The following is a 22,297-nucleotide window of genomic DNA, read 5'->3' on the forward strand; positions in this document are numbered from 1 at the left end:
GAAAACTAGCTTGACAATATTCCCATGTGTCCTCAGGAGCGCTTTACATCATATAAGAGTTTGTCCAGGCTTGTCCTTTGCTACAAAAAGGATTGGGACACCTTGCTGCACCTTATTTACTTTTGTTACTTGTTGCTCGTTAGAAATTATCTTATCACAAAACTATCTGTTAGCACTTATTTCAGTACTTGCAGAGAATACCTTGCTGGAAACCGCTTATCATTTCCTACTGCTCCTCGTTGGGTTCGACACTCTTACTTATCGAAAGGACTACGATAGATCCCCTATACTTGTGGGTCATCATCAGTTATGACACCTAAGTTTGATTGTGTTAAATATTTTATGGATACCGATGTTTTCCGTAAATTTAGCATTGAATATGGACTTGACTCTGAGATAGTAGCTTCTTTCTGTGAATCTTTTGCTACTTATGTTGATCTCCCCAAGGAGAAGTGGTTTAAATATCATCCTCCCATAGAAGTAAAAGTAGTTGCACCTATTAAAGTTGAAGAAAAGATTGTCACTTATAATGATCCTATTGTTCCCACTTCTTGGCAACTGCCAAGCTTGGGGGAGTGCCCCGGTATCGTATCGCCATCACTTTTATCTTTACCGTTTTTCTTAGTTCGATCCTTTTGGTAATATCTTGATCTAGTAGAATAAAAGTTCTTAGTATGATCTAGTCGTGAGTTTTGCTTTATAATTCCTCTAGGTAATCGAGTCTATGAGCTATTAATAAAGATTAGTGTTGAGTCAAGGGCTTGATTTTTTTGCCATGATCCTAAGTGAATAAAAGAAAAAGAGAAAGAGATAAAAAGAAACAATGAGATCATGTGAGTCTTATGGAGAGTAATGAGCTCACATAGAAAAAAGTATGATGAATAAAAGTTGTTGAGAGTTGACAAGCATAGTTTTGGTCATCGTTGCTATTAATAGGAAGTAATAAAGAAAGAGAGGTCTTCACATATAGATATACTATCTTGGACATCTTTTATGATTGTGAGCACTCATTAAAATATGACATGCTAAAGAGTTGACGTTGGACAAGGAAGACAACATAATGGGTTATGTTTTCTTACATCTGAGATAAATTATATTGTCATGGATCATCCAACATGGTTGAGCCTGCCTTTCCCTCTCATGCTAGCCAAATTCATCTCAGCAAGTAGAGATACTACTTGTGCTTCAAAATACCCTTAAACCAGTTTTGCCATGAGAGTCCACCATACCTACCTATGGATTGAATAAGATCCTCCAAGTAAGTTGTCATCGGCGCAAAGCAATAAAAATTACCCTCTAAATATGTATGACTTATTAGTGTGAGAGAAAATAAACTTTATACGATCGTGTGATATGGAAGAAATAAAAGCGACAGACTGCATAATAAAGGTCCATATCACAAGTGGCAATATAAAGTGACGTTCTTTCGCATTAAGATTTTGTGCATCCAACTATAAAATCGCATGACAACCTCTGCTTCCCTCTGCGAAGGGCCTATCTTTTACTTTTATCTCCTACCCTGCATAAGAGTCATGGTGATCTTCACCCTTCCTTTTTACATTTTATCCTTTGGCAAGCACAACATGTTGGAAAGATCCTGGTATATATGCCTAATTTGATGTGAGTTTTCATGAACTATTATTGTTGACATTACCCTTGAGGTAAAACGTTGGGAGGCAAAACTATAAGCCCCTATCTTTCTCTGTGTCCGATCAAAACTCCATACCCATAAGTATTGTGTGAGTGTCAGCAATTGTGAAAGACTATATGATAGTTGAGTATGTGGACTTGCTGAAAAGCTCTTATACATTGACTCTTTCCTATGTTATGATAAATTGCAATTGCTCCAATGACTGAGATTATAGTTTGTTAGTTGTCAATGAAGTTTATAATTCATACTTGAAATTGTGATTGAATTATTACTCTAGCATAAGAAGTCATATGACAAGAATTATATAAGTTGTTGTTCTAAGAATGATCATGATGCCCTCATGTCCATATTCTATTTTTATCGACACCTCTATCTCTAAACATGTGGACATATTTTTCGATTTCGACTTTCGCTTGAGGACAAGCGAGGTCTAAGCTTGGGGGAGTTGCTACATCCATTTTGCATCATGCTTTTATATCGATATTTATTGCATTATGGGCTGTTATTACACATTATGTCATAATACTTATGCCTATTCTCTCTTATTTTACAAGGTTTCCATAAAGAGGGAGAATGCCGGCAGCTGGGATTCTGGGCTGGAAAAGGAGCAAATATGAGAGACCTATTCTGCACAGCTCCAAAAGTCCTGAAACTTCACGGAAGACGTTTTCCAAATATATAAAAAATACTGAGAGCAAGAACTTCACCAGGGGGCCACACCCTGCCCACGAGGGGGGGCACGCCCTACCCCCCTGGGCGCGCCCCTTACCTCGTGGGCCCCCTGGTGGCCCTCCGGTGGCCATCTTCTACTATATGAAGTCTTTCGATGGGAAAAAAATAAGAAGCCATCTTCTCGGACGAAACTCTGCTGCCACGAGGCAGAACCAATCTAGGGCTCTGGCGGAGCTGTTCTGCTGGGGAAACTTCCCTCCCGGAGGGGTAAATCATTGCCATCGTCATCACCAACGCTCCTCTCATCGGGAGAGGGCAATCTCCATCAACATCTTCATCAGCACCAACTCCTCTCAAAACCCTAGTTCATCTCTTGTATCCAATTCTTGTCTCCAAGCCCGGGATTGGTGCTAGTAGGTTGCTAGTAGTGTTAATTACTCCTTGTAGTTGATGCTAGTTGGTTTATTTGGTGGAAGATCATATGTTCAGATCCTATATGCATATCAATACCCCTCTGATTATGAACATGTTTATGCTTTGTGAGTAGTTACTTTTGTTCCTGAGGACATGGGAGAAGTCTTGCTATTAGTAGTCATGTGAATTTGGTATTCGTTCGATATTTTGATGAGATGTATGTTGTCTCTCCTCTAGTGGTGTTATGTGAACATCGACTACATGACACTTCACCATTATTTGGGCCTAGAGGAAGGCATTGGGAAGTAATAAGTAGATGATGGGTTGCTAGAGTGACAGAAGCTTAAACCCTAGTTTATGCGTTGCTTCGTAAGGGGCTGATTTGGATCCATATGTTTCATGCTATGGTTAGGTTTACCTTAATACTTTTGTTGTATTTGCGGATGCTTGTAATAGAGGTTAATCATAAGTGGGATGCTTGTCCAAGTAAGGGCAGCACCCAAGCACCGGTCCACCCACATACCAAATTATCAAAGTACCAAACGTGAATCATATGAACGTGATGAAAACTAGCTTGACAATATTCCCATGTGTCCTCGGGAGCGCTTTACATCATATAAGAGTTTGTCCAGGTTTGTCCTTTGCTACAAAAAGGATTGGGCCACCTTGCTGCACCTTATTTACTTTTGTTACTTGTTGCTCGTTACAAATTATCTTATCACAAAACTATCTGTTAGCACTTATTTCAGTACTTGCAGAGAATACCTTGCTGGAAACCGCTTATCATTTCCTACTGCTCCTCGTTGGGTTCGACACTCTTACTTATCAAAAGGACTACGATAGATCCCCTATACTTGTGGGTCATCACCCCACACCCCTAGTTGATTGTGTGGTGTGCCTATTGCAGTTGCATGCCGGTTGGAGCGCGTGCCTGTGACCATGTAGACATGGAAGAGTTGCTAATTTGCGAAAGAGAAGTATCATGATTTTAATCTCACCTTCACATCCCATGGTGGTTTAAATGAAAAATAAAATAAAAGTATCAATAAACTGTACTAGGCCGCCATCACTCCAATCCCCTTGGTTACCGAAAAAGGCTTTCGCCCCGTATTATAAATAAAGCAACATGGCTGAACCGATACAAGGTGATGAGGAAATCCTCTTACAAAGCAGATCAAAGATAAAACAAGAGATTACAAGAGTGCCCACATCCTAAGACAAAACACCCGAGGCTACTGACAGGAAGAGAACTCGTGCTTCTGAGAGAGACCATCAGACTTCGACAGAACGCACACACCAAGTTGTCGCCTGAGAGGACCCCCTGTCCTCTCGCTCTGGGCCGTCAAGTGCCGATCCTGCGTGTAGACACCGAGGACCGAGAGCGATGCCACCAAAGTCATGTGTAAAAGATAAGAAGCCGCTAGGAACACCTCTTGCTAGAGCCAAAGGGGCATCGAGAAGGAGGATCCGAGCTCACTTGCCGATGTCGAAGAGACGTAACCGAAGGGTGCCAGAGCTCCATGGCAACGTCCCCAAGAGGGTGACGATGCCACACACCGCCATCGCCGCGATCGAAAGACGACCGAGGGTTTTCTCCAGAAGCCCTGACACGAAGGAGAACCACAACGACGCTCCCAAGAGGGACGCGACACCCACATGCATCAGCGCCACTGGTGCCGAAGCACGAAGCTTTTGCCCCGCAGTCTCACCCATGCCACACCGAGATACCACGGTCCAAGTCCCCTGCCACCAAAACAGACCTCCACAACATTCTGGGTGACACTGCTGCCGAAGCACCGCCACCACCAGGTTTCATGTCGCCTCCCTCCTTGTCATCCACACGACCAAGGAGAAATTCCACCACCACCGCTACGTTGCTTGCCACATAGCCAAACGCGCAACACATCGGCTCTGGCGCCCCAGTCTACCTCGCAGTCGTCCTCAAGCACCTCGTCGCTGAGGTAACCACCCAACCATTGATATAGCCCATTCATGTTCTTCTCGTGCCCGATAGAGCGGCAAGTGATCTCTTCTCGGTGTGCTATTTGAACACCGATGCTGGAACTGGCGGGCAACACAGCCAATGACAACAAGAAGACCCGAATCATGTCACTTCACCTACTACTCGCCACTCGCAACAACGAGGAGCTCGCCAAGCTGCTTGACGACATCACCATCGCCCATAGTTGCGTGTTACCCAACATACACTGTGTTGTTCTCCAAGAAGGCCATCATGAACTAGCATCATAATGACTTCAAACCATGGAGTCCACTAATAATACCACATTCTACATTAATGCAGTGACATGCCTACAAGCTGTATCCCTCACTTCTCCTTTCCGATAATGATGAAAACTTTTCATTCTTTTCATGAAAGTTTCGTTGTTAACTAAGAACGAGGGTGAGCATTTGGATGGCCGTCAAAATTTCGGATCTAACCAACTTTTTAGCCATCGCATTCAGTTTTTCTGCCAACAACATGACAATCCCGCGATGGCAAAATCTTCGCCAACCAATTAGCATGCCCCGTTTTGATACGGTAGGTGTGGGCGCCATCCAGACATGCCATACACCCACCCAATTCGTGTCACTCTGATCGTTCAACTCGCAGAGTGAAATGTGCATAGCCCAACCCATATTCGATCCACGTGTAACGATCAGCCTACCACGATGTAATCATACAATCTAGCCTTCTACCACACAAAAATGCCACCCAAATCATACCAAAAACAAAAACGGGGTAATTACCCAAAATAACAGAGTCGAAAATCCCTCCATGTGAAAAGAGAGCCTATTTCCACTGCCCCCAAAATTTTGAACCAATCCTAGCCGCCCACCCTCCCATATCTGACAACGGGGAGCGCACGTCACGCAGATCGTGCCCCACCCGCGGAGCCCCCTCCCCCTATAAAGCCGATGCCCTCATCGCCGGTAGACGCCACCAAATTCAAAGCAATTCCACGCATTCCCATCCATCGCCGCCGCTGCCCACCACATCCCGTGGTGAGGGCATTAACCTTTTATTTAAATAACTTGGCATTTGGTACCGTGGTGAGGGCACCATCCAGACATGCCCTATACCCACTCAACTCGTGTCACACCGGATCGTTCATCCCACAGAGCAAAATGGGCGTATTTTTTCACGAATATGCAAATCTTGCATATCATTTCATTGATAGAAGAAGATAGAATGAATACATGAGGTGGTACAACACATGACACGAACATAAGGTGCGTGAACATGGTGCCCGAAGCTGAGAGATAAGAGATACTCGACCCAAAACAAAAGAAGAACACAACTAAAATCGTCGACCAGAGAAGCTACCCAACCAACAACTAAACGACCAAACATCTCCAAATCTAACACGGAGTATGCCGCAAGCAAAACAAGACAACACCTTCACGAAGGAGAACGACACCGGGACGTCATCGTTGTTTGGTCCGGAAAACCGGACCTAGGGTTTCCTTTGATGCTCGAAGAGGGGCATGGATAATGGCCATGGCAGCGCCTCCAGGAAGGGGACGACACCCGTGGGTGTCGCCACTGCCAACGCAATATGCAGGGATTTCGCCCCGGCCAAATTCCGAGCAATCCCAAGTCGTCGGAGCACAGATCAAAGATGAGGCGGCCGATCATAGGCCAGAGCAGCATCTGCAGGAAGGGGAGCCACGCCCGACGCCGAAGGAGGGCACCGGGCGCTGCCAAACATGCAATCTCCGGAGGAGGACGAGTTTGCGTAATGGGCATATCCCAACCCCTATTTTGATCCATGCATAATGATGAACTTACCACGATGTAATTATGCGACAGAAATTCCACTCATCAATATACCAGCAACAAAATGGGATAATTAATTACCAAAAAAAACATAACCGAAAACCCCTCCGCCTGAAAAGAGCGCGTATTCCCGCCGCCCCCAAATTTTCGAACTCATTTCCCGCACGAAAGGAAAGAAACGGAGGGAAAAATCCCTGCGCTCTGATTGGCCGATCGGGCCCTCCCACGGATCGCGCCCCTCGAACCGATCCTGACCGCTCGCCCTCCCAGATCCGACGGCGGGGAGAGCACGTCACGCGGATCGCGGCCCCTCCCTCGGAGCCCCCCTCCCCCCTATAAAACCGGCGCCTTCGCCGCCGGCAGACGCCACCAAATTCGAAGCATTCCCATCCACCGCCGCCGCCCGCCGCATTCCGAGAGGTTCGAGCTCGCCGGAGAGGGAGGAGAGATGGCCAGGAAGGGCGGAGAGAGGAAGAAGGCGGTGACCCGGTCCACCAAGGCCGGCCTCCAGTTCCCCGTCGGCCGCATCGGGCGCTTCCTCAAGAAGGGCCGCTACGCGCAGCGCGTCGGCTCCGGCGCCCCCGTCTACCTCGCCGCCGTCCTCGAGTACCTCGCCGCCGAGGTAACCACCCAACCGATCCCGTGCTCTGTTCCTCCCCTCTTCTTTCTCGCGCTCGCCGGAGTGCTGACCGATCTTGTCTCGGTTCTTTGGATGGATTCGCAGGTGCTGGAGCTCGCCGGCAACGCCGCCAAGGACAACAAGAAGACACGCATCGTGCCGCGCCACCTGCTCCTCGCCATCCGCAACGACCAGGAGCTCGGCAAGCTGCTCGCCGGCGTCACCATCGCGCACGGCGGCGTGATCCCCAACATCAACCCCGTGCTGCTCCCCAAGAAGGCCCTCGAGAAGGCCGAGAAGGAGTCCCAGTCGCCCAAGTCGCCCAAGAGGAAGGCCCCCGCCCCCGCACCCGCCGCCAAGAAGACCCCCAAGAAGAAGGCCGCCGACAAGAAGACCGCCGCCGCTGACAAGAAGACCGCCGCCGCCGACAAGAAGGCTGCCGCCGACGCCGAGGAGGAGGCCGCCGCCGACGAGTAGACAGGGCCAAGTTGCGTCGCGTAGTTCTGCATCTGAGAGGGGAGAGAAAGAGAGAGAGCATGGGATCCTGTATGTAATGCCTGGTCTGGAGTCCGAACTGGTGGTAGTCTGTAGCGTCGATTGATCTTGAATCACTGCTGAATTGAAGCTGGAAACTTGATCGTTTAGCCAATTCCAATCTTTTCCGTGTCAATTTTGCGAAATTTTGCCGGTTCTTGCCTTGATCCCCTTGTTCGTCTGTACATTTGTTCCCACAATTTCACCTGGTTAGGTGTTCTTGGGGGCGATTTGGCAATAACTTGGTTCAGTGAGGTGTGGTTTGTGAAATTTCTTAGGGGGTCAACCGATCTGCGGGGAAGGGGATCTGGGGATCGAAGGATTTGGGGATTATTTCTAGGGTTCGTAGCATAGGCGAAAGGCGATGCTGAATTTGGGGAAGAAAGGCTGCGCTCCATGCTAGGGTTCCGGCGGGCAAGCTGCTGGATTGGAGCGCCGCTTTCTCGTCAGGCCCCAAACTGTTCGTCGGAGGTAAGATTCGTCGATCCCATTCTCGTGTTCTCCTGTTATTCGGTTTGGGAGTTTGTTCGGTGCTTGGACCCCGATCTTTCCTGTGTTCGAGATCTGGCGGGTGTCCTATATGGCAATTTGCTAACCGGCTTAGGAAGATCATGCTAGTTCCTCAATCATCCTGCTTGCTGTTTGCTAGCAAAAATAGTGCATTATTCTGTCTGGTGAATTTGGTGCAAACGCTCTGTCCAATCTGAAAAAACTGCAAGTGCTAGGAGAAATCTGTTTGAGCATTGCGCAATGCAAGAATGCTGCTGACTTATGGTTCAGGATGCCTGGGGTTCAGTTTCTGGTCAATCTGATTGATGCCTGAACCTGAACCTCTTCTCCGTTGGAGACCTGCCAGATTTATCCAGGTCATGCTAGTTTCTAAACCATCCTGCTTGCTGATTTTGCTAGCACAATGTATTTATTTCGTCCAATGAAATTCCGTGCAAGCAGCGAGTTCAATCTTAAATAAATGTAAATGTTAGGAAGTATCTGTGTGAACACTGAACAAATGCAAGAACTGTGCTGACGTATGAATGGTTCAGGATGTTTTGATGCCCTGCTGTTTTTTCCACCGAGTTTTTCAGGCCTGTCCTATGACACCAATGAAGTTGCTCTCAAGGATGCGTTCTCTCAGCATGGCGATGTTATCCAAGGTACAGATTTATCTGCTCTGAATCTTTTTGCTGATTAGGGGATTGTCCTCGGACTGATCAATGCGCCTGACAGTCAAAGTGATATGCCATCCTGTGACCGGGCAATCAAAAGGATACGGTTTCGTCAAGTTCTCCTCGGAAAAAGAAGCTGCTGCGGCATTGGAGAAGATGAGCGATGAGGTAAGAATTGTGCTTCACGGATTCTGTAGGTATAGCAGAAGAAGCCAAGTTCCTGCAAGATAATATGCAGTGCTCAGTGCAGTTCTTTTACTTATGCTGACACATTTTTCCCACATGATGATTGTTACAGGTGCTTGATGGGAAGAACATACGGGTGCATTTTGCAAACAGTGGATGACCTGCTACTGCTGCTATAGATGAGCAAGGTACTTATCCGGTCTTTGTTTGTTGTGTTCAGAACTTGTAATGTTCGTTCGTGCCCTGGACATGTACCTTTGTATGATCACCAGTACATATTTCAAGCTCAGTCTTACGACCAACTTCAAATAGACCAGTCTTCTGATCTTTTAGCTTGACATTTCCTGTATCATTCTGATTTTTGATAACTGAAAACCAGAGGAACACCTGATTGGTTAGCTAATTCTCTTCGACTAAGACAGAAAGTTAATTCATCGTTTTCTAATTTTAGGTCCACATTAGCGCTGGTTTGGGAAACAATTTATGCTCTCATCTTAATACTTGTATATGGCAAGTCCGATGGAAACCAGCTATCCATCCAGAAGTGTATTATGTATGTTGTGGCAAGCATGGCATGTTATTTCCATCCAGAATGCCAATGGGTCTGTAAACTGGAGCTTATTTTTGGGAGTTTTATTTAAAGGGCAGCTGTAAAATTTGAGCTTAATTTGGGAAATTTTACCGACATGAGAGTTGCATTTCTTCAAACGCACATGATTCAGTACGGAACATCTCATATTTAGCTCAATGAGCCAAGCATATAGCACAAGGGAGATGTTAAAGGAATTCCGTATTTATCCGGCTTACTTATTTCAAGGCTTAAGAATTTATATGAGCAGTGGCTCAACTAGTGTAGGCATAAAGCAGAACTTGTTCACATCGTCAAGCAAGTGACACGCCACATAATTATCATTCATCAAGTAGCATCCGACTTTCCTAGGCCCTTTATTTTGGCAGGTAGTCAGCCACCTCCTTATTCCCATTCATGCATGTTTTCCCCCACTAAAGGGAAAAATCACTGAACCTAAGGTAGACTCTCCAGAGCACATGTTAACTGGTCAGAACTCTGAATTAATTACTGGTTACCAGAGCTAGCTTTACCAGGCATCTGTTTTAATTCGAACACCCGAAGGACGGATCCCATGTTTCATTTGGCATGGAACACACAACTATGAGGAACAGTATCGTACATTGGGTATATGGCATTAATAGGTAAATGAGGAAATAACTGAGAGCAATATGCTTCTGGGCTCTGGCAGACATGAGACGAAATTCGTTTCTAACAGGCTATGGTGTTGTGTAACTGCACTGTTGTACTAGAGCTATATATTTGGATCAAACAATCACTCATAAAAAAATTCCTCAAAAACTTATATTACACTTTTTTTTTTGTTATCTCAAAAAGTATATCACTGTCATTGAACAAGACAGGATGTGCAGAGTGAGCCCCTAGCTTTGAGGATATGACAACCGACGATATGTATCGGGAATGGAAAGCACAGTTCAAAATGGAAAGGCATTTCGTGTGAAGCTTCTGAGGGAAGCGCACATCTGAACCTTCATTCGAGGTTGCCTGCTCACTCTGGAATTTATGCTTTTCCTACTGCTAGCTGTCTCATGTAAATGCATCAGAAAGAAATGCCGTGCTGCTAGCTAGCCATGTTCAAATCGAGATTGTTTCAAGGCTAACCTTGCACCACCTACATATATGTGCTGATTTAGTACAACTTTGTCCTAAATCAGCGACAATTAATATGGATCGGAGGGAGTATCCTTTTTCTTCATCCTTGGCTCTCTCTCACAGTCGCGGAGGATATTGGCTGCTTGGTGAAACCGTCTTTACAAAATGGCCATGCGATAAGTAGCTTTGATTTTACCCTCAGTAGTTGTGTTAGAGTACGTAATGGCCCTAATGGGCCCGTTAGTCTTAGGGTTAATTAGAGATAAGAGTCGCTTGCTTAGGGGTCAAGTAAGCCTTGCTTGGGAGTCAAGTAAACCTCTCTATATAAAGAGAGGAGATGTATCAATCTAATCAAGCAAGAATTAAGAAGGAAATCCCTTCCCTCTTGCCCGCCCGTGGGCAAAAAGGCCCCCGGCCGGCCCTCTCGCGCCCTCCTTCTAGCAGCGCCATAACAATTTGGTATCAGGTAGCTCAGTTCCGATCATGTCTTCGTCGCCTCTCACCCCGTCGCTCCCGCTGCCGACCGTCACCACCGCCCCGCTGGCCATCTACACTGCGCCGCTGCCCTCCCCGTCCGCGCCGCTGGTCGCATCCTCCGGCGCCGCCACCGCCCAGATGTCGGCGCCCTCCACCGCACCACCGTCCGCCGTCTACACCCCGGAGGAGATCACCGGGGTCCTCAACGACCTCGTCACAGCCGTCCAGGGGATCCGGCTATACCTGGCCAGCCCCTACGGGCCGCCGCCGCCCCTGCCGCTGACCGCCATCGCCGGGCTGCCGGCCCTGCCGTGGTACTCGCCGCATCCAGGGGCCTCCGCGGCATTCGCTGGGACGCTACTGCCCCAGCTGCAGCTGTCGCCCACCGCCGCCCCGCAGTGGCCGGGGCCGGCTCCTGCCGCGCCTCCAGAGCCCATCGCCGCCCCCGCGCCGCCGTGGTTGCCGTGGCAGCCGCCGCACCAGGCGGCCTTCGCCGCGCTCGCCGGGCCACTGCAGCTGCCATCCATCGCCACCATCGCCCAGCCCTGGCTGCACTGGCAGCCGCCGCTCCTGCCGGCCTCCGCCGTGCCCGGCGCTCCGCCGCAGCCGCCACTGCCGCTCCAGCAGCCACCGCCGGTTAGCTCCGGCCCCACATCGACCGCGCCGGCGGGAGTCCCGCTCCACCAAGTCCAGTCCCCGCCGTCGCCGTCACCGCTTCCGTCTTGGATCGCTACCCGCCACGTGTCGGCGGCGGTGAGGCTGCAGGCTACTGCGCGCGGCCTCCTAGCGCGTCGGCGTGTGCGGGAGATGCGTGGTCTGCAGCTGCCGCTCCTCCAAGTTGCCCTTCGCTGCGCAAAGGACCTCGATCTCATCCGCTGCGCCGGGGATCTTGGGCATGCGGTTTCCCCCACGGGCAGCGGGCATGCTGTTTTCCCCACGGGCAGCGACCTCCAAGTCTGCGACATTGGCGGTTGGGGGGGCGCACCCCTCCTCGTCATTCTCCATCGCAAGCCCCCCACTCTTCCCTGTGCGGTGCAGACCAACAACCGTCCAGCAGGAAGAAGGCATGGTGTCACCGACAACAACGCACCACGTAGCACCACTGCATTCCGTCACCGGGCGCCGCAAGGGCGCCTCTGCTGGTCACTCTTGCGACCACTTCCAGGTGGTCCTACACATGCACTCCTTTTGTCTAGATGGTGTCCATGGGATCCAGGTGGCTGTACACGTGCATGTCCGACGTGCGGATGGTGTCCACTTTTTGTTAAGGGGTCCAAAATAAAGCGTCCCGGTCCATTTTAGGTTGAGAATAATAAAACAAGCCGAGATGTAAAAGGCTTGTTTTTAGGTGTTAGGTTTGGGTTGCGTCGAGTCATGGTTATAAGTTGGTTAGGCTGCAGCTTGAGGACAAGTTGCATGTCCAGGTGGGGTGTAGTGTTAGAGTACGTAATGGGCCTAATGGGCCCGTTAGTCTTAGGGTTAATTAGAGATAAGAGTCGCTTGCTTAGGGGTCAAGTAAGCCTTGCTTGGGAGTCAAGTAAACCTCTCTATATAAAGAGAGGAGATGTATCAATCTAATCAAGCAAGAATTAAGAAGGAAATCCCTTCCCTCTTGCCCGGCCGTGGGCAAAAAGGCCCCTGGCCGGCCCTCTCGCGCCCTCCTTCTAGCAGCGCCATAACAAGTTGTTTAGTTAATAAACCTAGTGCAGCATGATTCGTCTTGTACATGCTCCACTTCTCATCTAGAATGGCATGCTGATCTAAACACAGCCAGCCAGCTTTGAGAAAACTGTTTTGAAGATGATCTGTCATGTCTTTCTGAACTTTGGTGAAATTCTTAAACTAATTAGAATTTAGAAGTATCATTTACATGTCTTTAGCCTGAAACCATTATATTTATATATAACTGTCCATGCCGCCGAGGAGTAGTTAGGGCCCCGTCGTGTAGCTTATTAGTTCTATAATATCTGAGAGAGAGAGAAAAGAGAGAGGGGTGGATGGATCCTGTATATATCTTTGGAGTCCAAACTGGTAGTAATCTGTAGTTTCGATTGATCTTGAATCATTGCTAAATTGAAGCTGAAAAACTTGATCGAATAGCCAATTCCAATCTCCATTTTGTGTATCTTTCGTTTGGATGTCTTGTTATGTTGATCCTTTTGCTTGTTCTTGATCTTGATGCCCATGTGAACAACGATCTTCTCTTGCTGCAATGTTTCAGTATTTTTTTTTGAAACGAATGTTTCAGGCAGTTTCACTTGATTAGCCGTTCTTGAGGGACAATCTTGGAATTGCTTGATTTAGCAGGGTGCGAATCGTGAAAATTTTGTGTTAGCGAGTGATCTGATTTGGGGGAAGGGGATCAGAGAGGTCTACCAATTTAGGGAATATTTCTAGGGTCGTAGCATAGGAGATGCTCAATTGGGCAAGCAAGGCTGAGCTACATGCTAGGGTTCCTCTGGGCAAGCTGCTGGATCGGGCCGCCACTTTCTCCTCAGGCTCCAAGTTGTTCGTCCGAGGTATGATTCGTACATTTCATTCTCCTCTGGTGTTCAGTTCCTAGTCAATTCGTTTGGTGCTTGGACCCCAATCTCTCCTATGTTGAGATCTGATGCCAATTTGAGAATCTGCTTAGGAACAGGGGATTCATGCTTGGAACAACCCTGTTAGTTAACACTGAGCACATCCTGCTTATTTGCGAAAGATAAAGGACATTGAGCTATCTGAGAAATGTGCTGACTTAAGAATATGGTTGAGGATGTTCTGATGCCCTGCTGTTTCTTCCACTGAGTTTTTCAGGTCTGTCCTACAACTCGAATAAAGTTGCTCTCAAGGACGCCTTCTCTCAGCATGGCAATGTTATCCAAGGTACAAATTTATCTGTTCTGAATCTTTATGCGGTTGTATCTGTGATTTGTGTGGACTAGGGGATTGTCCTCTGATTGGCCAATGTGCCTTACAGTGAAAGTAATATGCCATCCTGTCACGGGGAGATCCAAAGGATACGTCTTGGTCAAGTTCTCTTCAGAAACTGAAGCAGCCGCGGCGTTGGAGAGGATGAGTGACGTGGTAAAAATAAGATGTGCTTCGTTGATCTGTTGGTACAGCAGAAAAAGCCATGTTCTCGCAGGATGATATGCAGCGTTTGGTGCGGCTCTTTTCCTTACGCTAACACAGTTTGGCCACATGATGATTGTTTCAGGTGCTTGATGGAAAGAAAATGCGGGTGGATTATGCAAACAGCGAACAATCTGCTGCTGCTGCTGCTGCAGATGAGTAAGGTGCCTATCTGGAATCTGTAATTGTTTCACTGTAAGGCACATGTACTCTGTATATTTACGTAATCACCAGTATATATTTTAAGTTCAGTCCTATGACCAACTTCAAATAGACCGGCCGTCTGATTTGTTTAGCTTTACATTGCCTGTAGCATTGTGATTATTGATAACTTAAAATACAGAAGAACGTCTGACAGCTAATTCTCTTATACTAAGACACGGAATTCATTCATCGACCTTATTTTTTATTTGAGGTCAACATTAGCCATGGTCTAGGAAACAATTTATGCCCGGCTTTTAAAAACTTGAGTATGGCATCAAGTCTCAGGAAAAGTATTGGGTTAGAAAATCAATTTTATTGCATGTTACAGTGTCGGGTTTACATGGGAAATGAAGTGTTTGTTGTGCCCAGAATCTGTAATGTCGATGGAGCCCTGGACATGCATGCACTCTGTACATTTGAATGATCATCGGTACTTATTTTATTTTCATTCCCATACCAGCTTTACCGGTAGACTAGTCCTCTGATCGTTTAACTTGGCACTGGCTGTAGCATTATGCCTATTGCTAACTGAAAAGAACAGAGCAACACCTAATCGGTGGTGAATTCTCTTTCACCAAGAGACATAATTAATTCCATTGCTTTTGTTTTAGGTCAACATTAACGCTAGTTTTGGAAACAATTCATGCCCCTGATCTTAAAACCTGAGAACTTGCTTTCGCTTCTGTTATAATGCAGAAATATCATCCAGAAGTGTATAATGTTGCAGCAAAGCTTGGCATATCGTAACTATCGGGTGTGGGAAGGAGTTTGTAAATTGGAGATATTTTTTTGTGTGGCAATTTTACTTAAAGGACACTTGTAAAGTTGAGCTTAGTTTGGTAAATTTGACCAAAACATGAGAGTTCCATTTCTTCAAACGCACATGATTCAGCATGAAGCATCTCATATTTAGATCAATGAGCCAAACATATAACACAAGGGAACTGGAAAAGGAGTTCCTGATTTATCTGCACTACTTCTTTCAAAGCTTTAGAATTTATATGAGCTGTAACTCAACGAGTGTAGGTATAACACAGGACTAGTTCACACACCCAAGGAAAGGACAAGCCGCCAGACAGTCATTTATCAAGCTGCATCCGAATTTTCTAGGCCCTTTACAATGTAAGTAGCATAAGGATTCCTGTACAATAATGATGCCATATCTGCACCACTGCATATACTTAGAATCGTTGAGAACCAAAACTATCATGGAATGCTGACGCCGAGTGCCCTCATTAGTGGCACTTTTACTTTTGGCAGGCAGTCACCTCCTTATGCTGATTCTTGTCTGATTTCCTCCATTAAAGAAAAAAAAATCACTAAACCTGAGATCGTAGCACTCTCCACAACACATGCTAATTGGTCAGAATTCCGAATTAATTACTGCTTGCAAAGTGCTAGACTTAAAAGGTAGTATCTAACTATCTATTTAAATTTTTATACCGTAGTTATTTTTCCTCCAAATGTCTGAATCCATATCCGAATTCAGAAGTCATTCAGCCAAAAAAGATGTACTCCCTCCGTCCTCAGATATGGGCAATGAAAGCTGTAGCCCCTCATAATTTATTCTGCGCGAATGTTATTAACTGGAATAAAGACGTTGACAATAGGACACGATGCTTGACTAATCTCAGCTATTCACTGAAATGCATGTATGTTATGTTATACACCTCTTCCTGCTCAAAATAACATAGCCGCAGAACCTTTTCTTCATTCTGAACAAACTGCAACTACACCTGAGTGGCTGAGTTGGAAGCTAACATGATCCATCAATTCTTCCCCGATCAGGTCTTCTCCTAAGCATGAGACCTTTATCCGAGGGACACATACTGGGCTCCATTTGGCATAAGCATTGTTTCGCAAAGGGAACCATGAACCATCTGTAGTTGCCCCCAAAGGTTAGAATAACTTTGCCTTGCCTTTTGCTGTTTGGTTTCGGGGTTTTGCTGGGTTTGTGCTTTGCTCTGTCTTGGATGCGTGTTTGAGGAAAAAAGGGGATATGGCATTAATTGATAAATGGGGAAATAACTGGAATGAATATACGAGATGACATTCATTTTTCTAGCAGGTCACGGTGCTGTATAACTTCACTGTAAGAACTAAAGGAGCAGCAGGAGACTCCTAATTCTATATTTTAACAAAATAAGATATGTAACTATCAGTGTACTCTACAAGTGGTAGAAGACAGAATCTAAATTGCAATAAAGTTGGCAGAAGTGGTCAGGGGACCCTCAACTTCAGAATTTCAATATCTGCCTTGAACATTCTAATCCAGTCCCTAATATCAGCAGGGATGGCATGAAAAAAAGCACATGTTTCTGTTTTTCCAGATGTTCCAAGCCGCAAGAATTGCCCTGTTTTCGGGTGCGTCTAGGTCCTATATCACTAGTTCAAATCAATAGTTAAGGAGTACCTCTTGCAAATGTCACTTCCATATCCTCTGATGACAATGTATGCCAGTTTTGGTGGAATTTTCTTCCCACCCACGCAGGAGGGCTGGATGGTTTGTTTATGTTTCTTTACCCGATTAAAAAAAATAAATACCTTGTTAACTGGGTGTCCAAATTACAAACCGTTCCCACCATTGCATTTCTCGCATTGATATCTTCAAAATTAGATCACATGTTGATAAGTTTTGGCAAACTTATTTCGATCGAAAATCATGTTCCCAATGTGAATTAACATGTGCTCCAAACTGTACTAACTCGGGAAGCATGCATATACTTTATATCATCAGTGCAGACTGCAATAATCTTGTCATCCACTTCACTGCAGAACTTTGTCTTCATTCTGAACAAATTGCAACAACACCTGAGTGGCTGAATAGGAAGCGAACACGATCCATCATAGGCACGACTTCACGAGACCTTTATCCGAGTGACACATTATTGGGCTCCATTTGGCATAAACATTATTTTAAAAAAGGGAACCATCTGTCTTTTAGCTAGGTTAGAATAGCTTTGCCTTGCTTTTTGCCCTGTTTTCACTCGGTCTGTGCTTTGCCTTGTCTTGGATGTGTGTTTGTGAAAAGAAAGAGGGAACCATTTGTTGGTATATCGCATTAATTGATAGTGGGGGGAATAACTGGAGTGAATATGCTTACGTCATCTGGCAGATACGTGATTACATTCATTTTGTAGTGGGCTATGGTGCTGTATAACTGCACTTTAAGCGAAAATTTGATACAGGTCGCACTATAAGTATTAATTGTACTAGATGTTATACGAGAAGGAGATATTTCTGCATTTTGTAGTGGTCTATGGTGCTGTATAACTGCACATGTGCTTCACACAACACATCCGAGCTCTGACGGACAAAAATCGAAAGAAAGTGGAAAAAAATCCCCAAAAAATTGGAAACCCAGAAAAAACCCACCGCAGTGCTAGAAACAAAAAAGTATTGTGACATTTTAAAAAGTGTTCCCGCATTAAAAAAATATATGTTCCTCATGCTTTAAGAAAATATTTTTATAACGTCAAAATAATGTTCGTGTAATTTAGAAAAATGTTTTGTACAATTCAAAAAAAAATGTCCGTGGCACTAAAGACTGTGTTCAAGCATTTTTCAAATGTTTGCACATTTACATAAATGTTCATGGAAAAATGTTTAATGTGTTACAAGAAACATCTACTGTGCATATAAAAAATGTACAATGTAAATTTGGCAAATGTTCAAACATGTATTCAGAAAAATCTTCACCGTCTATTAAAAATGTTCAACCTTTATGTAAAAATATTCAAGCTATATAAATAAAATGCACACCATGATTTTCTTAAAAACTCCGACTATGAGAAATGAGAAAATAAGAAAGAGAAATTAAATAAAAAATAATAACCAATGAAAAACAAAAGAAAACTAGAAATAACAATGAAAAAACAAAAAAGGATGAATAACTGTACAGAAAACACAACCGCGTGGAAGGTTCTAAAACCAGTTCGCAGCATTCCATCGATGAGCGCAGCTATGTGCTGCTTGTTGCGAGTCCTACCGAAGCTCACCTACAGGGACCACATGTTGGGCCTGCCCAGTAACCGTGCGCTATTTTACGTCATGTTTTTTTGTTTTTTCTTCCGTTTATTATTCAAATTTCTATATCTTATTTTTATTTTCTAATTTATTTATATTTCATAATATTCTATGCATACATATATATAGAAAAATAATCGCATAGAATTTTGAAAAATGTTAATCATGCATTCAAGTTTTTTTAAACGTGTATAGAAAAATGCTAACCATTTGTATGATTTGTTTTTGTGAAATCAATAAAATATAAGACGTTTAAAAAAATCTACATGCATTAAAATATTTAGAATAATTCTAAAAATGTAAGTTACATTTAAAGAAAATGTTCACAAGTTTCAAAAATATGTTTGTGACATTTTCATAGAAATGTGTACATAATGTTAAAAATGTTTAGTACCATTAAAGAATGTACATGAAATTTGTCTGCATCATGAACAAACTGCAACAACACATGAGTGGCTGAGTAGGAAGCGAGCATGATCCAACATAGACACGAGACCTTTATCCTAGGGACACATTATTGGGCTCCATTTGCAATAAACATTATTTTAAAAAGGGAACCATCTGCACATGCCCCGAAAAGTTGTACTCGATGTTATATGGGAAGAAGATAATTCTGCATTATGATCCAGTAGAAGACTGTCATTAAACAACACAAGATGCGAAGAATTGATCCATAGTTATGAGGATAAATAAGGGACAACCGGGTCTGCCTGCGGATGCGCATTATGGGAACAATAGAAAACAAAGTTTATGTTTAGAAAAAAATAGGAAACATCATTGCTTCTTTTCTTGGTATGAGAATCCAAGGTAAGCAAAAACTCGTATGGTAAACAAATGGCAGAGATATATTATTCCTGGTTTCTGTTTGAAGTTGACATGCTAGTGCATGTTGGCCTTCTTGGAGAGCAACACAGAGTGGATATTGGGCAACATGCCACTGTGGGCAATGGTGATGCCATCAAGCATCTTGGAGAGCTCCTCGTCGTTGCGAGTGGTGATAAGAAGGTGGCGCGACATGATGCAGGTCTTCTTGTTGTCCTTGGCCGCATTGCCCACCAACTCCAGTATCTGTGGTTTAAAGAGAACACCAAGACGACATTAGTTACCACTCTGTTGAGCATGAAAAGAACAGGAATGTACGAGATCGGTCATTGGTTGGTTACCTCGGCGGCAAGGTATTTGAGGACGGAAGCGAGGTAGACGAGGGCGGAAGGGAATGCACGGTCTGCCTAGTGGCCCTTCTTGAGATAGCGCCCGATGCGTCAGACGAGAAACTCAAGTCAAGCCTTCATGGACCAGGTCACCGCTTTCTTCCGCTCGCAATTCTTCCTCCCGACCTTCTCCCCTCCTTCTCCGGCGAACTTGAATCTCTCAAAATGTGCGTGGTGGCCCTGATGGATGTGAATACGAAGGCACCGTTATTATAGGGGGCGGGGGTGCTCCACAGTAAGGGGCGCAATTCGCATGACGTTCAGTCGCTACCATTGGATCTGTGAAGGCGGGTGGCAGGGATCGACTCGGAGGGGCACAATCCGTGGGAAAGGGTGTGATCCCTGTGACCAGCATTCTCCACCGTCAGATCTGGTAGGTGCAAGCGGATAGGATCGGCTCGGCTAGTGCGATCCGTGTCAACATTGGTCTTTGCCATTGGACCTGGAAGATTCAAGTGGCTACAATTAGCTCGGGGGCATGATCCATGGGAGGACCGAATGGACCAATCAGGATTTGAGAATCTTCTATCCTCGCTTCGTTTCGTTTTTTCCCTTTAATGTGGGAATTGAATTCGGAAATCGGGGAGGAGGGAGGTTAGACTCTTTTTCACACCGAAGATTTTTCTGTTTTGTTATTTTTGGCAATTCCTTTTTATTTTTGGTATGATTGACTGGAAAAATCCAAGCATTTTTGCACCAATGAAGAAATTCAAGCATGTCATGAAGCACTCAACAAGAAAAGGCATCCCGTGAAGAAGGAGAAGGTCCCAAAATACATAATCATCTAGGGGTGACTACAAGGAGGTCAATAAGAACGATCTTGTTTCCATGCATATTGTCAATCCATATACTGAAGAAGTGAATGAAAAAGTAAATCCTCACTTTTGGAAGAGGATGCAATAGAAAATTTATCATGAGCTGATGGAAGGACAGTAGACAAAAATTTATGATCAAAAGTGTGTCAACCCCCGCAAAAGCATAGCTTCTAAAGTAAACTAACTTGTGCTTCCCTTGCAATGAAGCATAAACGTGGTTTCCTCGCAGAGTGAGGCACGTATGTGCTCCATCCGAAAGCACAATACACACCTGCTCCACATGAAGCACAGCCGTGCTCCACACGACACACCCGAGCTCCGACGGACGAAAATTGAAAGAAACTGGAAAACAAAAATATCCCCAAAAAATTGAAAACCGAGAAAAACCAAAAAACAAGAAAAAACCCGCCCCAGTGCGAGAAACAAAAAAATGTTCGTGACATTTTGAAGAAAGTTCCTGCATTTTAAAAAAGTTCGTCATGCTTTACTAAAATATTTTTATAATGTCAACATAATGTTCGTGTAATTTAGAAAAATGTTTTGTACAATTTAAAAAGAATGTCTATGCGATTAAAAATGTTGTTCAAGCACTTTTCAAATGTTTGCAAATTTACAAATTGTTTAATGTGTTACAAGAAAAGTTTACTGTACATATTAAAACATGTACAATGTAAATTTGGTAAAGGTTAAAACATGTATTCAGAAAAATGTTCACCGTCTTTCAAAAAATGTTCAACCTTTATCGAAAAATGTTGAACCTATATAAATAAAATGTACACCGTGTTTTTCCTTAAAATCTGACTATAAATAAATGAGAAAATGACAAAGAGGAAATAAAGAAAATATCGGAAATATAAACCAATGAAATACCAAAATGAAAAACGAAAGAAAACTAAAAGTAAGAACAGAAAAAACAAAAAACAAAGATGAAAAACTATAGAGAAAACACAACAGCGTGGAGGTTCTAAAACTAGTTTGCAGCATTCCATCGACGGGCATGGCCATATGCCGTCTGTTGCGAGTCCTACCGAGCATGTGTTGGGCCTGCTCAGTAACCGCGCGCTATTTGAGGTCATGCTTTTTTAATTTTTCTTCTGTTTATTATTCACATTTTAATTTTTTTTGCTGTTCTAATTCCTTTATATTTCATAATATTGTACACACATATATATAGAAAAATACTTTATGTAGAATTTAGAAAATGTTAATTATGCATTATATTCTTAAACATGTATAGAAAATGGTAAATCATGTGTATGATTTTTTGGTGAAATTTATAAAATATCAGAATTTTAAATAAATCTACATGCATTAAAACATTTTGCATAATTGTAAAAAATACAAGTTACATTTATAGAAAAGGTTCACAGGTTTCAAAAGTGTGTTTATGGCATTTTCATAAAAATGTATACGTAATGTTAAAAAATGTTTAGCACCATTAAAAAATGTACATGAAATTTGTCTTCATTCTAAACAAACTGCAACAACACCTGAGTGGCTGAGTAGGAAGCGAACTGATCCATCATAGGCACAAGACCTTTATGCGAGGGAAACATTATTGGGCTCCATTTGGCATAACCATTATTTTTAAAAAGGGAACCATCTGGAGTTGCCCCCCAAAAGTTTTTACCTAGGTTAGAATAGCTTTGCCTTGCTTTTTGCCCTGTTTTCACTGGGTCTGTGATTTGCCATGTCTTGAATGTGTGTTTGTGAAAAGAAAGAGGGAACCATCTGTCGGTATATGGC

At 44.3% G+C, this 22,297-nt stretch overlaps 3 protein-coding genes across 6 annotated transcripts; all 3 read left to right on the forward strand.

Moving 5' to 3' along the window:
• The first annotated feature begins 6,886 nt into the window (after window positions 1-6,886).
• On the forward strand, window positions 6,887-7,804 carry LOC119270795 (protein H2A.6-like). The gene is made up of 2 exons (XM_037552847.1): window positions 6,887-7,137; window positions 7,240-7,804. Exons 1-2 carry the CDS (start codon window positions 6,964-6,966, stop codon window positions 7,609-7,611), a joined length of 546 nt encoding a protein of 181 aa, XP_037408744.1. The 5' UTR covers window positions 6,887-6,963; the 3' UTR covers window positions 7,612-7,804.
• Window positions 7,805-8,048: 244 nt separating this feature from the next.
• Window positions 8,049-9,352, forward strand: LOC119273333 (glycine-rich RNA-binding protein 2, mitochondrial-like; the record flags this gene model as incomplete). The annotated part of the gene is made up of 4 exons (XM_037554528.1): window positions 8,049-8,139; window positions 8,754-8,822; window positions 8,896-9,002; window positions 9,133-9,352. Coding segments are annotated over 4 exons (315 nt in total), but the record flags the coding sequence as incomplete, so codon positions are not given.
• A 3,411-nt stretch (window positions 9,353-12,763) lies between these two features.
• LOC119270796 (glycine-rich RNA-binding protein 2, mitochondrial-like) lies at window positions 12,764-17,682 on the forward strand. Of its 4 annotated transcripts, none has more exons than XR_005134314.1 (6): window positions 12,764-13,697; window positions 13,978-14,046; window positions 14,141-14,247; window positions 14,381-14,459; window positions 16,288-16,397; window positions 16,568-16,828. XR_005134314.1 is itself a non-coding variant. In XM_037552848.1 (6 exons), the coding sequence occupies exons 1-5, from the start codon at window positions 13,592-13,594 to the stop codon at window positions 16,346-16,348; spliced, it is 417 nt and encodes a 138-aa protein (XP_037408745.1). In that variant the 5' UTR covers window positions 12,764-13,591; the 3' UTR covers window positions 16,349-16,397; window positions 17,275-17,682. The 4 variants fall into 4 exon arrangements, 3 of the variants coding, with proteins under 3 accessions (XP_037408745.1, XP_037408746.1, XP_037408747.1); XM_037552848.1 differs by lacking the exon at window positions 16,568-16,828 and adding an exon at window positions 17,275-17,682 and having other exon boundaries at window positions 14,381-14,454; XM_037552849.1 differs by having other exon boundaries at window positions 14,381-14,454.
• The last annotated feature ends 4,615 nt before the right edge of the window (window positions 17,683-22,297 follow it).

The sequence above is a fragment of the Triticum dicoccoides genome, chromosome 3A (assembly GCF_002162155.2).
Source record: "Triticum dicoccoides isolate Atlit2015 ecotype Zavitan chromosome 3A, WEW_v2.0, whole genome shotgun sequence".
NCBI lineage: Eukaryota > Viridiplantae > Streptophyta > Magnoliopsida > Poales > Poaceae > Triticum > Triticum dicoccoides.